The sequence below is a fragment of the Pristiophorus japonicus genome, chromosome 19 (genome assembly GCF_044704955.1).
Source record: "Pristiophorus japonicus isolate sPriJap1 chromosome 19, sPriJap1.hap1, whole genome shotgun sequence".
Classification (NCBI taxonomy): Eukaryota; Metazoa; Chordata; class Chondrichthyes; family Pristiophoridae; genus Pristiophorus; species Pristiophorus japonicus.
Genome location: NC_091995.1, coordinates 64,987,561 through 65,005,255, shown reverse-complemented (window position 1 = coordinate 65,005,255; position 17,695 = coordinate 64,987,561). Strand labels below are relative to the sequence as shown.

Here is a 17,695-nt window from a genome sequence, read left to right as displayed (position 1 = left end):
CAGGGGTTCCTCCAGGACAGCCGCTTGGCCAGTTTAACATCGGGCAGGTAGGCAGCCATGGAGCCCTCCAACAGGTGTGGCTTTCCACACAGAGGGTGCTCCATGTCGCAGTAATAGGAGCAGTCGCCATAGAAACAGACATTGTTCGCTGAGAGAGAAAAATAACAGTCATTATCCATATCTCGCTGCCCAGGGCCGTGTCCTTCCACCCGCGGCCCAGGCCCCTCTCCCCACACCCCCAGGTCCCTCTCGCCAGACCCCGCTCCCCCACACTCGCTGCCCAGGCCCCGCTCACCCACACCCGCTCCCCAGGCCCTCTCCCCACACCCGCTCCCAGGCCCCGCTCCCCCACACTCGCTGCCCAGGCCCCGCTCCCCCACGCCCGCTCCCCAGGCCCCTCTCCTCGCACCCGTTCCCCAGGCCCCTCTCCTCGCACCCGTTCCCCAGGCCCCTCTCCCCGCACCCGTTCCCCAGGCCCCACTCCCCACACCCGTTCCCCAGGCCCCTCTCCCCACACCCGTTCCCCAGGCCCCTCTCCCCACACCCGTTACCCAGGCCCCTCTCCCCACGCCCGTTCCCCAGGCCCCTCTCCCCACGTCCGTTCCCCAGGCCCCTCTCCCCACGCCCGTTCCCCAGGCTCCTCTCCCCACGCCCGTTCCCCAAGCCCCACTCCCCACACCCGTTCTCCAGGCTCCTCTCCCCACACCCGGTCCCCAGGCCCCTCTCACCACACCCATTCCCCAGGCCCCACTCCCCACACCCGTTCCCCAGCCCCCTCTCCCCACACCTGTTCCCCAGGCCTCTCTCACCACACCCGTTCCCCAGGCCCCTCTCCCCACACCCGTTCCCCAGGCTCCTCTCCCCACACCCACTCCCCAGGCCCCTCTCCCCACACCCACTCCCCACGGCCCTCTCCCCACACCCACTCCCCAGGCCCCCCTGCCCACGCCCACTACTCCCCCCACACTGCCCCGGCTGCCCCTCACCCACCACCCCGGTTGACCTGGTGAGGTGAAGAATGTCCGCTCGAGGTGACTGTCGGTCGTCAGATCTTTAATCTCCCTCAACGCATTGACTCGACGGCCAGCAACCGGGGGAATGCGTCGGAAACCTAAAATGCTTAAAAACAGAGACATTAAACACCCTGTATACCCAGCTCATTGTACACACTGTATACCCAGCTCATTGTACACCCTGTATACCCAGCACATTATTATTATACACCCTGTATACCCAGCTCATTGTACACCCTGTATACCCAGCTCATTATTCACCCTGTATACCCAGCTCATTATTCACCCTGTATACCCAGCTCATTATACACCCTGTATACTCAGCTCATTATACACGCTGTAAACCCAGCACATTATACACCCTGTATACCCCGGTCATTATTCACCTTGTATACCCCGGTCATTATACCCACTGCATATCCAGCTCATCATTGGCTCTGTATACACAGTTCATTATACACCATGTATACCCAGCTCATTATACACCCTGTATACCCAGCTCATTATACACCCTGTATAACCCGGTCATTATACGCCCTGTATACCCTGGTCATTATAGGCCCCGTATACCCAGCTCATTATACACCCTGTATACCCAGCTCATTATACACCCTGTATACCCAGATCATTCTACACCCTGTATACCCAGCTCATTGTATACCCTGTATACCCAGCTCATTGTACACCGTGTATACCCAGCTCATTATACACCCTGTATACCCAGCTCATTGTACACCCTGTATACCCAGCTCATTGTACACCCTGTATACCCAGCTCATTGTACACCCTATATACCCCGGTTATTATACGCCCTGTATACCCCGGTCACTATATACACTGTATACCCGGTCATTATACGCCCTGTATACCCTGGTCATTATACACCCTGTATACCCGGTCATTATACACCCTGTATACCCTGGTCATTATACACCCTGTATACGCTGGTCATTATACACCCTGTATACCCCGGTCATTATACACCCTGTATACCCAGCTCATTATACACCCTGTATACCCAGCTCATTATACACCCTGTATACCCAGCTCATTTTACACCCTGTATACCCAGCTCATTATACACCCTCTATACCCACCTCATTATACACCCTCTATACCCAGCTCATTATACACCCTCTATACCCAGCTCATTGTACACCCTGTATACCCAGCTCATTATACACGCTGTATACCCCGGTCATTATACACCCTGTATACCGAGCTCATTATACACCCTGTATACCCAGCTCATTATAGACCCTGTACACCCCGGTCATTATACACCCTGTATACCCCAGTCATTATACACCCTGTACTCAGCTCATTATACACCCTGTATACCCCGGTCATTATACGCTCTGTATACCCCGGTCATTATACGCCCTGTATACCCCGGTCATTATACACCCTGAATACCCAGCTCATTATACAACCTGTATACCCCGGTCACTATACACCCCGTATACCTGGTCATTATTAGCCCTGTATACCCCGGTCACTATACACCCTGTATACCCAGCTCATTATACACACTGTATACCCCAGTCATTCTACACCCTGTATACCCCGGTCATTATAACCCTGCATACACAGCTCATTATACACCCTGTATACCCAGCTCATTGTACACCCTGTATACCCAGCTCATTCTACACCCTGTATACCCCAGTCATTATACACCCTGTATACCCAGCTCATTATACACACTGTATACCCAGCTCATTGTACACCCTGTATACCCAGCTCATTGTACACCCTGTATACCAAGCTCATTATACACCCTGTGTACCCAGCTCATTATACACCCTGTATACCCAGCTCATTAAACACCCTGTATACCCCAGTCACTATACACCCTGTATACCCCGGTCACTATATACCCTGTATACCCAGCTCCTTGTACACCCTATATACCCGGTCATTATGCACCCTGTATACCCAGCTCCTTGTACACCCTCTACACGCTGGCCATTATACACCCTGTATACCCAGCTCATTGTACACCCTGTATACCCAGCTCATTATTCACCCTGTATACCCAGCTCATTATTCACCCTGTATACCCAGCTCATTATACACCCTGTATACTCAGCTCATTATACACGCTGTAAACCCAGCACATTATACACCCTGTATACCCCGGTCATTATTCACCTTGTATACCCCGGTCATTATACCCACTGCATATCCAGCTCATCATTGGCTCTGTATACACAGTTCATTATACACCATGTATACCCAGCTCATTATACACCCTGTATACCCAGCTCATTATACACCCTGTATAACCCGGTCATTATACGCCCTGTATACCCTGGTCATTATAGGCCCTGTATACCCAGCTCATTATACAACCTGTATACCCAGCTCATTATACACCCTGTATACCCAGATCATTCTACACCCTGTATACCCAGCTCATTGTATACCCTGTATACCCAGCTCATTGTACACCGTGTATACCCAGCTCATTATACACCCTGTATACCCAGCTCATTGTACACCCTGTATACCCAGCTCATTGTACACCCTGTATACCCAGCTCATTGTACACCCTGTATACCCCGGTTATTATACGCCCTGTATACCCCGGTCACTATATACACTGTATACCCGGTCATTATACGCCCTGTATACCCTGGTCATTATACACCCTGTATACCCGGTCATTATACACCCTGTATACCCTGGTCATTATACACCCTGTATACGCTGGTCATTATACACCCTGTATACCCCGGTCATTATACACCCTGTATACCCAGCTCATTATACACCCTGTATACCCAGCTCATTATACACCCTGTATACCCAGCTCATTTTACACCCTGTATACCCAGCTCATTATACACCCTCTATACCCACCTCATTATACACCCTCTATACCCAGCTCATTATACACCCTCTATACCCAGCTCATTGTACACCCTGTATACCCAGCTCATTATACACGCTGTATACCCCGGTCATTATACACCCTGTATACCGAGCTCATTATACACCCTGTATACCCAGCTCATTATAGACCCTGTACACCCCGGTCATTATACACCCTGTATACCCCAGTCATTATACACCCTGTATACCCCGGTCATTATACGCTCTGTATACCCCGGTCATTATACGCCCTGTATACCCCGGTCATTATACACCCTGAATACCCAGCTCATTATACACCCTGTATACCCCGGTCACTATACACCCGGTATACCTGGTCATTATTAGCCCTGTATACCCCGGTCACTATACACCCTGTATACCCAGCTCATTATACACACTGTATACCCCAGTCATTCTACGCCCTGTATACCCCGGTCATTATAACCCTGCATACCCAGCTCATTATACACCCTGTATACCCAGCTCATTGTACACCCTGTATACCCAGCTCATTCTACACCCTGTATACCCCAGTCATTATACACCCTGTATACCCAGCTCATTATACACACTGTATACCCAGCTCATTGTACACCCTGTATACCCAGCTCATTGTACACCCTGTATACCAAGCTCATTATACACCCTGTGTACCCAGCTCATTATACACCCTGTATACCCAGCTCATTAAACACCCTGTATACCCCAGTCACTATACACCCTGTATACCCCGGTCACTATATACCCTGTATACCCAGCTCCTTGTACACCCTATATACCCGGTCATTATGCACCCTGTATACCCAGCTCCTTGTACACCCTCTACACGCTGGCCATTATACGGCCTGTATACCCAGCTCATTATAAACCCTGTATACCCCGGTCACAATACACCCTGGATACCGAGCTCATTATACACCCTGTGTATCCAGCTCATTATACACCCAGTATACCCAGCTCATTATACACCCTGTATACCCCAGTCACTATACACCCTGTATACCCCGGTCACTATACACCCTGTATACCCAGCTCCTTGTACACCCTGTATACCCAGCACATTATATACCCTTTATACCCAGCTCATTGTACACCCTGTATACCCAGCTCATTATACACGCTGCATACCCCGGTCATTATACGCCCTGTATACCCAGCTCATTATACACCCTGTATACCCAGCTCATTATATGCCCTGTATACCCCGGTCATTATACGCCCTGTATACCCCGCTCATTATAGGCCCTGAAAACCCAGTCACTATACACCCTGTATACCCCAGTCATTATACCCTCTGTATACCCGGCTCGTTATACACCCTGTATACCCAGGTCATTATACCCTCTGTATACCGAGCACATTACACACCCTGTATACCCAGGTAATTATACACCCTGTATACCCCGGTCACTATACACCCTGTATACCCAGCTCATTATACACCCTGTATACCCCAGTCATTATACGCCCTGTATACCCCGCTCATTATAAGCCCTGTATACTCCGGTCACTATAAACCCTGTATACGCCAGTCATTATACCCTCTGTATACCCAGCTCATTATACACCCTGTATACCCAGGTCATTATACCCTCTGTAAATCCCGGTCATTATACACCCTGTATACCCCGGTCATTATACACCCTGTATACCCAGCTCATTATACAACCTGCATACCCAGCTCATTGTACACCCTGTATACCCAGCTCATTATACACCCTGTATACCCAGCTCATTGTACACCCTGTATACCCAGCTCATTATACACCCTGTATACCCAGCTCATTGTACACCCTGTATACCCAGCTCATTGTACACCCTGTATACCCAGCTCATTGTACACCCTGTATAACCAGTTCATTGTACACCCTGTATACCCAGCTCATTATACACTCTGTATACCCCGGTTATTATACGCCCTGTATACCCAACTCATTGTACAACCTGTATACCCAGCTCATTGTACACCCTGTATACCCAGCTCATTATACCCTCTGTAAACCCCAGTCATTATAAACCCTGTATACCCCGGTCATTATACACCCTGTATACCCAGCTTATTATACACCCTGTACACGCCGGTCATTATACGCCCTGTATACCCCGGTCATTATATACCTTGTATACACAGCTCATTATACACCCTGTATACCCCGGTCATTATACACCCTGTATACCCAGCTCATTATACACCCTGTATACCCAGCTTATTATACACCCTGTACACGCCGGTCATTGTACACCCTGTATTACCCAGCTCATTGTACACCCTGTATTACCCAGCTCATTATACACCTTGTATACCCCGGTCATTATACACCCTGTATACCCAGCTCATTATACACCCTGTTTATCCCAGTCATTATACACCCTGTATACCCCGGTCATTATACATCCTGTGTACCCCGGTCATTGTACACCCTGTATACCCAGCTCATTGTACACCCTGTATACCGAGCACATTATACACCCTGTGTACCCAGCTCATTATACACCCTGTATACCCAGCTCATTATACACCCTGTATACCCCAGTCATGATACACCCTGTATACTCCGGTCACTATAAATCCTGTATACCCCAGTCATTATACTCTCTGTATACCCAGCTCATTATACACCCTGTATACCCAGGTCATTATACCCTCTGTAAACCCCAGTCATTATACACCCTGTATACCCCGGTCATTATACACCCTGTATACCCAGCTTATTATACACCCTGTACATGCCGGTCATTATACGCCCTGTATACCCCGGTCATTATATACCTTGTATACACAGCTCATTATACACTCTGTATACCCTGGTTATTATACACCCTGTATACCCAGCTCATTGTACAACCTGTATACCCAGCTCATTGTACACCCTGTATTACCCAGCTCATTGCACACCCTGTATTACCCAGCTCATTATACACCCTGTATACCCCGGTCATTATACACCCTGTATACCCAGCTCATTATACACCCTGTTTATCCCAGTCATTATACACCCTGTATACCCCGGTCATTATACATCCTGTGTACCCCGGTCATTGTACACCCTGTATACCCAGCTCATTGTACACCCTGTATACCGAGCACATTATACACCCTGTGTACCCAGCTCATTATACACCCTGTATACCCAGCTCATTATACACCCTGTATACCCCAGTCATGATACACCCTGTATACTCCGGTCACTATAAATCCTGTATACCCCAGTCATTATACCCTCTGTATACCCAGCTCATTATACACCCTGTATACCCAGGTCATTATACCCTCTGTAAACCCCAGTCATTATACACCCTGTATACCCCGGTCATTATACACCCTGTATACCCAGCTTATTATACACCCTGTACATGCCGGTCATTATACGCCCTGTATACCCCGGTCATTATATACCTTGTATACACAGCTCATTATACACTCTGTATACCCCGGTTATTATACACCCTGTATACCCAGCTCATTGTACAACCTGTATACCCAGCTCATTGTACACCCTGTATTACCCAGCTCATTGCACACCCTGTATTACCCAGCTCATTATACACCCTGTATACCCCGGTCATTATACACCCTGTATACCCAGCTCATTATACACCCTGTTTATCCCAGTCATTATACACCCTGTATACCCCGGTCATTATACATCCTGTGTACCCCAGTCATTTTACACCCTGTATACCCAGCTCATTGTACAACCTGTATACCCAGCTCATTGTACACCTTGTATTACCCAGCTCATTGTACACCCTGTATACCCAGCTCATTATACACCCTGTATACCCCAGTCTTATACACCCTGTATACCCCGGTCATTATACACTCTGTAGACCCAGATCATTATATGCCCTGTATACCCAGTTCATTATACACCCTGTATACCCCGGTCATTATACACCCTGTATACCCCGGTCATTAAAGGCCCTGTATACCCCGGTCATTCTACACCCTGTATACCCTGTCATTATACACCCTGTATACCCCGGTCATTATACGCCCTGTATACCCCGGTCATTATACACCCTGTATACCCAGCTCATTATACACCCTATATACCCAGCTCATTATACACCCAGTATACCCAGCTCATTGTACACCCTTTATACCCCGGTCATTATACACCCTGTATACCCAGCTCATTATACAGCCTGTATACCCAGCTCATTATACACCCTGTATACCGGGTCATTATTAGCCCTGTATACCCCGGTCACTATACACCCTGTATACCCAGCTCATTATATACACTGTATACCCCAGTCATTCTACGCCCTGTATACCCCGGTCATTATAACCCTGCATACCCAGCTCATTATACACCCTGGATACCCAGCTCATTGTACACCCTGTATACCCAGCTCATTCTACACCCTGTACATGCCGGTCATTATACACCCTGTATACCCCGGTCACTATATACCCTGTATACACAGCTCCTTGTACCCTCTGTATAACCAGCTCATTATACACCCTGTATACCCTGCTCCTTGTACACCCTTTACACGCTGGCCATTATACGGACTGTATACCCAGCTCATTATACACCCTGTATACCCCGGTCACTATACACCCTGTATACCGAGCTCATTATACACCCTGTGTACCCAGTTCATTATACACCCTGTATACCCAGCTCATTATACACCCTGTATACCCAGCTCATTATACACCCTGTATACCCCGGTCACTATACACCCTGTATACCCAGCTCCTTGTACACCCTGTATACCCAGCACATTGTACACCCTGTATTACCCAGCTCATTGTACACCCTGTATTACCCAGCTCATTATACACCCTGTATACCCCGGTCATTATACACCCTGTATACCCAGCTCATTATACACCCTGTTTATCCCAGTCATTATACACCCTGTATACCCCGGTCATTATACATCCTGTGTACCCAGCTCATTGTACAACCTGTATACCCAGCTCATTGTACACCCTGTATTACCCAGCTCATTGTACACCCTGTATACCCAGCTCATTATACACCCTGTATACCCCAGTCTTATACACCCTGTATATCCCGGTCATTATACACTCTGTAGACCCAGCTCATTATATGCCCTGTATACCCAGTTCATTATACACCCTGTATACCCCGGTCATTATACACCCTGTATACCCCGGTCATTATACGCCCTGTATACCCCTGTCATTCTACACCCTGTATACCCTGTCATTATACACCCTGTATACCCCGGTCATTATACGCCCTGTATACCCCGGTCATTATACACCCTGTATACCCAGCTCATTATACACCCTATATACCCAGCTCATTATACACCCAGTATACCCAGCTCATTGTACACCCTGTACACCCCGGTCATTATACACCCTGCATACCCAGCTCATTATACAGCCTGTATACCCAGCTCATTATACACCCTGTATACCCCGGTCACTATACACCCCGTATACCGGGTCATTATTAGCCCTGTATACCCCGGTCACTATACACCCTGTATACCCAGCTCATTATATACACTGTATACCCCAGTCATTCTACGCCCTGTATACCCCGGTCATTATAACCCTGCATACCCAGCTCATTATACACCCTGGATACCCAGCTCATTGTACACCCTGTATACCCAGCTCATTCTACACCCTGTATACCCCAGTCATTATACACCCTGTATACCCAGCTCATTATACACACTGAATACCCAGCTCATTGTACACCCTGTATACCCAGCTCATTGTACACCCTGTATACCGAGCACATTATACACCCTGTGTACCCAGCTCATTATACACCCTGTATACCCAGCTCATTATACACCCTGTATACCCCAGTCACTATACACCCTGTATACCCCGGTCACTATATACCCTGTATACACAGCTCCTTGTACCCTCTGTATACCCAGCTCATTATACACCCTGTATACCCTGCTCCTTGTACACCCTTTACACGCTGGCCATTATACGGCCTGTATACCCAGCTCATTATACACCCTGTATACCCCGGTCACTATACACCCTGTATACCGAGCTCATTATACACCCTGTGTACCCAGTTCATTATACACCCTATATACCCAGCTCATTATACACCCTGTATACCCAGCTCATTATACACCCTGTATACCCCAGTCACTATACACCCTGTATACCCAGCTCCTTGTACACCCTGTATACCCAGCACATTATATACCCTTTATACCCAGCTCATTGTACACCCTGTATACCCCGGTCATTATACGCCCTGTATACCCAGCTCATTATACACCCTGTATACCCCGGTCATTTTCCGCCCTGTATACCCAGCTCATTATACACCCTGCATACCCCGGTCATTATACGCCCTGTATACCCAGCTCATTATACACCCTGTATACCCAGCTCATTATATGCCCTGTATACCCAGGTCATTATACGCCCTGTATACCCCGCTCATTATAGGCCCTGTAAACCCAGTCACTATACACCCTGTATACCCCAGTCATTATACCCTCTGTATACCCGGCTCATTATACACCCTGTATACCCAGGTCATTATACCCTCTGTATACCGAGCACATTACACAACCTGACCACCCAGATAATTATACACCCTGTATACCCCGGTCAATATACACCCTGTATACCCAGCTCATTATACACCCTGTATACCCCAGTCATTATACGCCCTGTATACACCGCTCATTATAGGCCCTGTATACTCCGGTCACTATAAACCCTGTATACCACAGTCATTATACCCTCTGTATACCCAGCTCATTATACACCCTGTATACCCAGGTCATTATACCCTCTGTAGACCCAGCTCATTATTAGCCCTGTGTACCCAGTTCATTACACAACCTGTATACCCCGGTCATTATACAACCTGTATACCCCGGTCATTATACACCCTGTATACCCAGCTCATTATACAACCTGCATACCCAGCTCATTGTACACTCTGTATAACCAGCTCATTATACATACTGTATACCCCAGTCATTATACGCCCTGTATACCCCACTCATTATAGGCCCTTTATACTCCGGTCACTATAAACCCTGTATACCCCAGTCATTATACCCTCTGTATACCCAGCTCATTATACACCCTGTATACCCAGGTCATTATATCCTCTGTATACCCAGCTCATTATTAGCCCTGTATACCCAGTTCATTACACAACCTGTATACCCCGGTCATTATACACCCTGTATACCCAGCTCATTATACAACCTGCATACCCAGCTCATTGTACACCCTGTATACCCAGCTCATTATACACCCTGTTTTCCCAGCTCATTGTACACCCTGTATACCCAGCTCATTATACGCCCTGTATACCCAGCTCATTGTACACCCTGTATACCCAGCTCATTGTACACCCTGTATACCCAGCTCATTGTACACCCTGTATACCCAGCTCATTATACACCCTGTATAACCAGCTCATTGTACACCCTGTATACCCAGCTCATTATACACACTGTATACGCTGGTTATTTTACGCCCTGTATACCCAACTCATTGTACAACCTGTATACCCAGCTCATTGTACACCCTGTATACCCAGCTCATTATACACCCTGTATACCCAGCTCATTGTACACCCTGTATACCCAGCTCATTGTACAACCTGTATACACAGCTCATTATACACCCTGTATACCCAGCTCATTATACACCATGTATACCCCGGTTATTATACGCCCTGTATACCCCGGTCACTATACGCCCTGTATACCCCGGTCATTATACACCCTGTATACCCAGCTCATTATATGCCCGGTATACCCAGCTCATTATACACACTGTATACACAGCTCATTATACACCCTGTATACCCCGGTCATTATACACCCTGTATACCCCAGTCATTATACACCCTATATACCCCGGTCATTATACACCCTGTATACCCAACTCATTATACACCCTGTACACGACGGTCATTATACGCCCTGTATACCCCGGTCATTATATACCTTGTATACACAGCTCATTATACACTCTGTATACCCCGGTTATTATACACCCTGTATACCCCGGTCATTATACATCCTGTGTACCCCGGTCATTATACACCCTGTATACCCAGCTCATTATACACCCTGTATACCCAGCTCATTGTACACCCTGTATACCCAGCTCATTATACGCCCTGTATACCCAGCTCATTGTACACCCTGTATACCCAGCTCATTGTACACCCTGTATACCCAGCTCATTGTACATCCTGTATACCCAGCTCATTATACACCCTGCATACCCCGGTCATTATACGCCCTGTATACCCAGCTCATTATACACCCTGTATACCCCAGTCATTATACGCCCTGTATACCCCGCTCATTATAGGCCCTGTATACTCCGGTCACTATAAACCCTGTATACCCCAGTCATTATACCCTCTGTATACCCAGCTCATTATACACCGTGTATACCCAGGTCATTATACCCTCTGTATACCCAGCTCATTATTAGCCCTGTATACCCAGTTCATTACACAACCTGTATACCCCGGTCATTATACACCATGTATACCCCGGTCATTATACACCCTGTATACCCAGCTCATTATACAACCTGCATACCCAGCTCATTGCACACCCTGTATACCCAGCTCATTATACACCCTGTTTTCCCAGCTCATTATACACCCTGTATACCCAGCTCATTATACACCCTGTATACCCCGGTTATTATACGCCCTGTATACCCCGGTCATTATACACCTTGTATACACAGCTCATTATACACTCTGTATACCCCGGTTATTATACACCCTGTATACCCCGGTCATTATACATCCTGTGTACCCCGGTCATTGTACACCCTGTATACCCAGCTCATTGTACACCCTGTATACCCAGCTCATTATACACCCTGTATAACCAGCTCATTGTACACCCTGTATACCCAGCTCATTATACACACTGTATACCCTGGTTATTTTACGCCCTGTATACCCAACTCATTGTACAACCTGTATACCCAGCTCATTGTACACCCTGTATACCCAGCTCATTATACACCCTGTATACCCAGCTCATTGTACACCCTGTATACCCAGCTCATTGTACAACCTGTATACACAGCTCATTATACACCCTGTATACCCAGCTCATTATACACCATGTATACCCCGGTTATTATACGCCCTGTATACCCCGGTCACTATACGCCCTGTATACCCCGGTCATTATACATCCTGTATACCCAGCTCATTATATGCCCGGTATACCCAGCTCATTATACACACTGTATACACAGCTCATTATACACCCTGTATACCCCGGTCATTATACACCCTGTATACCCCAGTCATTATACACCCTATATACCCCGGTCATTATACACCCTGTATACCCAACTCATTATACACCCTGTACACGACGGTCATTATACGCCCTGTATACCCCGGTCATTATATACCTTGTATACACAGCTCATTATACACTCTGTATACCCCGGTTATTATACACCCTGTATACCCCGGTCATTATACATCCTGTGTACCCCGGTCATTATACACCCTGTATACCCAGCTCATTATACACCCTGTATACCCAGCTCATTGTACACCCTGTATACCCAGCTCATTATACGCCCTGTATACCCAGCTCATTGTACACCCTGTATACCCAGCTCATTGTACACCCTGTATACCCAGCTCATTGTACATCCTGTATACCCAGCTCATTATACACCCTGCATACCCCGGTCATTATACGCCCTGTATACCCAGCTCATTATACACCCTGTATACCCCAGTCATTATACGCCCTGTATACCCCGCTCATTATAGGCCCTGTATACTCCGGTCACTATAAACCCTGTATACCCCAGTCATTATACCCTCTGTATACCCAGCTCATTATACACCGTGTATACCCAGGTCATTATACCCTCTGTATACCCAGCTCATTATTAGCCCTGTATACCCAGTTCATTACACAACCTGTATACCCCGGTCATTATACACCATGTATACCCCGGTCATTATACACCCTGTATACACAGCTCATTATACAACCTGCATACCCAGCTCATTGCACACCCTGTATACCCAGCTCATTATACACCCTGTTTTCCCAGCTCATTATACACCCTGTATACCCGTTCATTATACACCCTGTATACCCCGGTTATTATACGCCCTGTATACCCCGGTCATTATACACCTTGTATACACAGCTCATTATACACTCTGTATACCCCGGTTATTATACACCCTGTATACCCCGGTCATTATACATCCTGTGTACCCCGGTCATTATACACCATGTATACCCAGCTCATTGTACAACCTGTATTACACAGCTCATTATACACCCTGTATACCCAGCTCATTATACAGCCTGTATACCCAGCTCATTATACGCCCTGTATACCCAGCTCATTATTAGCCCTGTATACCCAGCTCATTATACAACCTGTATACCCAGCTCATTATACGCCCTGTATACCCAGCTCATTGTACACCCTGTATACCCAGCTCATTATACACCCTGTATAACCAGCTCATTGTACACCCTGTATACCCAGCTCATTATACACCCTGTATACCCCGGTTATTATATGCCCTGTATACCCAACTCATTGTACAACCTGTATACCCAGCTCATTGTACACCCTGTATATCCAGCTCATTATGCACCCTGTATACCCCGGTCATTATACACCCTGTATACCCCGGTTATTATATGCCCTGTATACCCCGGTCACTATACGCCCTGTATACCCCGGTCATTATACACCCTGTATACCCAGCTCATTATATGCCCGGTATACCCAGCTCATTATACACCCTGTATACACAGCTCATTATGCACCCTGTATACCCCGGTCATTATACACCCTGTATACCCCAGTCATTATACACCCTGTATACCCCGGTCATTATACACCCTGTATACCCAACTCATTATACACCCTGTACACGCCGGTCATTATACGCCCTGTATACCCCGGTCATTATACACCTTGTATACACAGCTCATTATACACTCTGTATACCCCGGTTATTATACACCCTGTATACCCCGGTCATTATACATCCTGTGTACCTCGGTCATTATACACCCTGTATACCCAGCTCATTATACGCCCTGTATACCCAGCTCATTGTACACCCTGTATACCCAGCTCATTATACACCCTGTATAACCAGCTCATTGTACACCCTGTATACCCAGCTCATTATACACCCTGTATACCCCGGTTATTATATGCCCTGTATACCCAACTCATTGTACAACCTGTATACCCAGCTCATTGTACACCCTGTATATCCAGCTCATTATGCACCCTGTATACCCCGGTCATTATACACCCTGTATACCCCGGTTATTATACGCCCTGTATACCCAGGTCATTATACACCCTGTATACCCCGGTCATTATACACCCTGTATACCCAGCTCATTATATGCCCGGTATACCCAGCTCATTATACACACTGTATACACAGCTCATTATACACCCTGTATACCCCGGTCATTATACACCCTGTATACCCCAGTCATTATACACCCTGTATACCCCGGTCATTATACACCCTGTATACCCAACTCATTATACACCCTGTACACGACGGTCATTATACGCCCGGTATACCCAGCTCATTATACACACTGTATACACAGCTCATTATACACCCTGTATACCCCGGTCATTATACACCCTGTATACCCCAGTCATTATACACCCTGTATACCCCGGTCATTATACACCCTGTATACCCAACTCATTATACACCCTGTACACGACGGTCATTATACGCCCTGTATACCCCGGTCATTATATACCTTGTATACACAGCTCATTATACACTCTGTATACCCCGGTTATTATACACCCTGTATACCCCGGTCATTATACATCCTGTGTACCCCGGTCATTATACACCCTGTATACCCAGCTCATTATACACCCTGTATACCCAGCTCATTGTACACCCTGTATACCCAGCTCATTATACGCCCTGTATACCCAGCTCATTGTACACCCTGTATACCCAGCTCATTGTACACCCTGTATACCCAGCTCATTGTACATCCTGTATACCCAGCTCATTATACACCCTGCATACCCCGGTCATTATACGCCCTGTATACCCAGTACATTATACACCCTGTATACCCCAGTCATTATACGCCCTGTATACCCCGCTCATTATAGGCCCTGTATACTCCGGTCACTATAAACCCTGTATACCCCAGTCATTATACCCTCTGTATACCCAGCTCATTATACACCGTGTATACCCAGGTCATTATACCCTCTGTATACCCAGCTCATTATTAGCCCTGTATACCCAGTTCATTACACAACCTGTATACCCCGGTCATTATACACCATGTATACCCCGGTCATTATACACCCTGTATACCCAGCTCATTATACAACCTGCATACCCAGCTCATTGCACACCCTGTATACCCAGCTCATTATACACCCTGTTTTCCCAGCTCATTATACACCCTGTATACCCAGCTCATTATACACCCTGTATACCCCGGTTATTATACGCCCTGTATACCCCGGTCATTATACACCTTGTATACACAGCTCATTATACACTCTGTATACCCCGGTTATTATACACCCTGTATACCCCGGTCATTATACATCCTGTGTACCCCGGTCATTATACACCATGTATACCCAGCTCATTGTACAACCTGTATTACCCAGCTCATTATACACCCTGTATACCCAGCTCATTATACAGCCTGTATACCCAGCTCATTATACGCCCTGTATACCCAGCTCATTATTAGCCCTGTATACCCAGCTCATTATACAACCTGTATACCCAGCTCATTATACGCCCTGTATACCCAGCTCATTGTACACCCTGTATACCCAGCTCATTATACACCCTGTATAACCAGCTCATTGTACACCCTGTACACCCAGCTCATTATACACCCTGTATACCCCGGTTATTATATGCCCTGTATACCCAACTCATTGTACAACCTGTATACCCAGCTCATTGTACACCCTGTATATCCAGCTCATTATACACCCTGTATACCCCGGTCATTATACACCCTGTATACCCCGGTTATTATATGCCCTGTATACCCCGGTCACTATACGCCCTGTATACCCCGGTCATTATACACCCTGTATACCCAGCTCATTATATGCCCGGTATACCCAGCTCATTATACACCCTGTATACACAGCTCATTATGCACCCTGTATACCCCGGTCATTATACACCCTGTATACCCCAGTCATTATACACCCTGTATACCCCGGTCATTATACACCCTGTATACCCAACTCATTATACACCCTGTACACGCCGGTCATTATACGCCCTGTATACCCCGGTCATTATACACCTTGTATACACAGCTCATTATACACTCTGTATACCCCGGTTATTATACACCCTGTATACCCCGGTCATTATACATCCTGTGTACCTCGGTCATTATACACCCTGTATACCCAGCTCATTGTACAACCTGTATTACCCAGCTCATTATACACCCTGTATACCCCGGTCATTATACACCCTGTATACCCAGCTCATTATACACCCTATATACCCAGCGCATTATACACCCTGTATACCCAGCTCATTGTACACCCTGTATACCCAGCTCATTATACACCCTGTATACCCAGCTCATTATACAGCCTGTATACCCAGCTCATAATATGCCCTGTATACCCAGCTCATTCTACACCGTGTATACCCCGGTCATTATACACTCTGTATACCCAGGTCATTATACACCCTGTATACCCAGCTCATTATACGCCCTGTATACCCAGGTCATTATTCACCCTGTATACCCAGCTCATTATACACCCTGTA

General features: G+C 47.0%; 1 protein-coding gene across 1 annotated transcript in view; it reads right to left on the bottom strand.

The window, feature by feature from the left end:
• Window positions 1–17,695, bottom strand: part of LOC139230257 (extracellular serine/threonine protein kinase FAM20C-like) — a 435,305-nt gene that overhangs the window by 384,467 nt on the left and 33,143 nt on the right. The window contains exons 5-6 of the mRNA XM_070862086.1: window positions 1,004–1,119; window positions 1–148 (exon numbers count right to left, since the gene is read on the bottom strand). The exon at window positions 1–148 is cut by the window's left edge and continues 33 nt beyond it. Coding sequence (XP_070718187.1) covers window positions 1–148; window positions 1,004–1,119 — 264 coding nt within the window. The remainder of the gene's footprint in view (window positions 149–1,003; window positions 1,120–17,695) is intronic.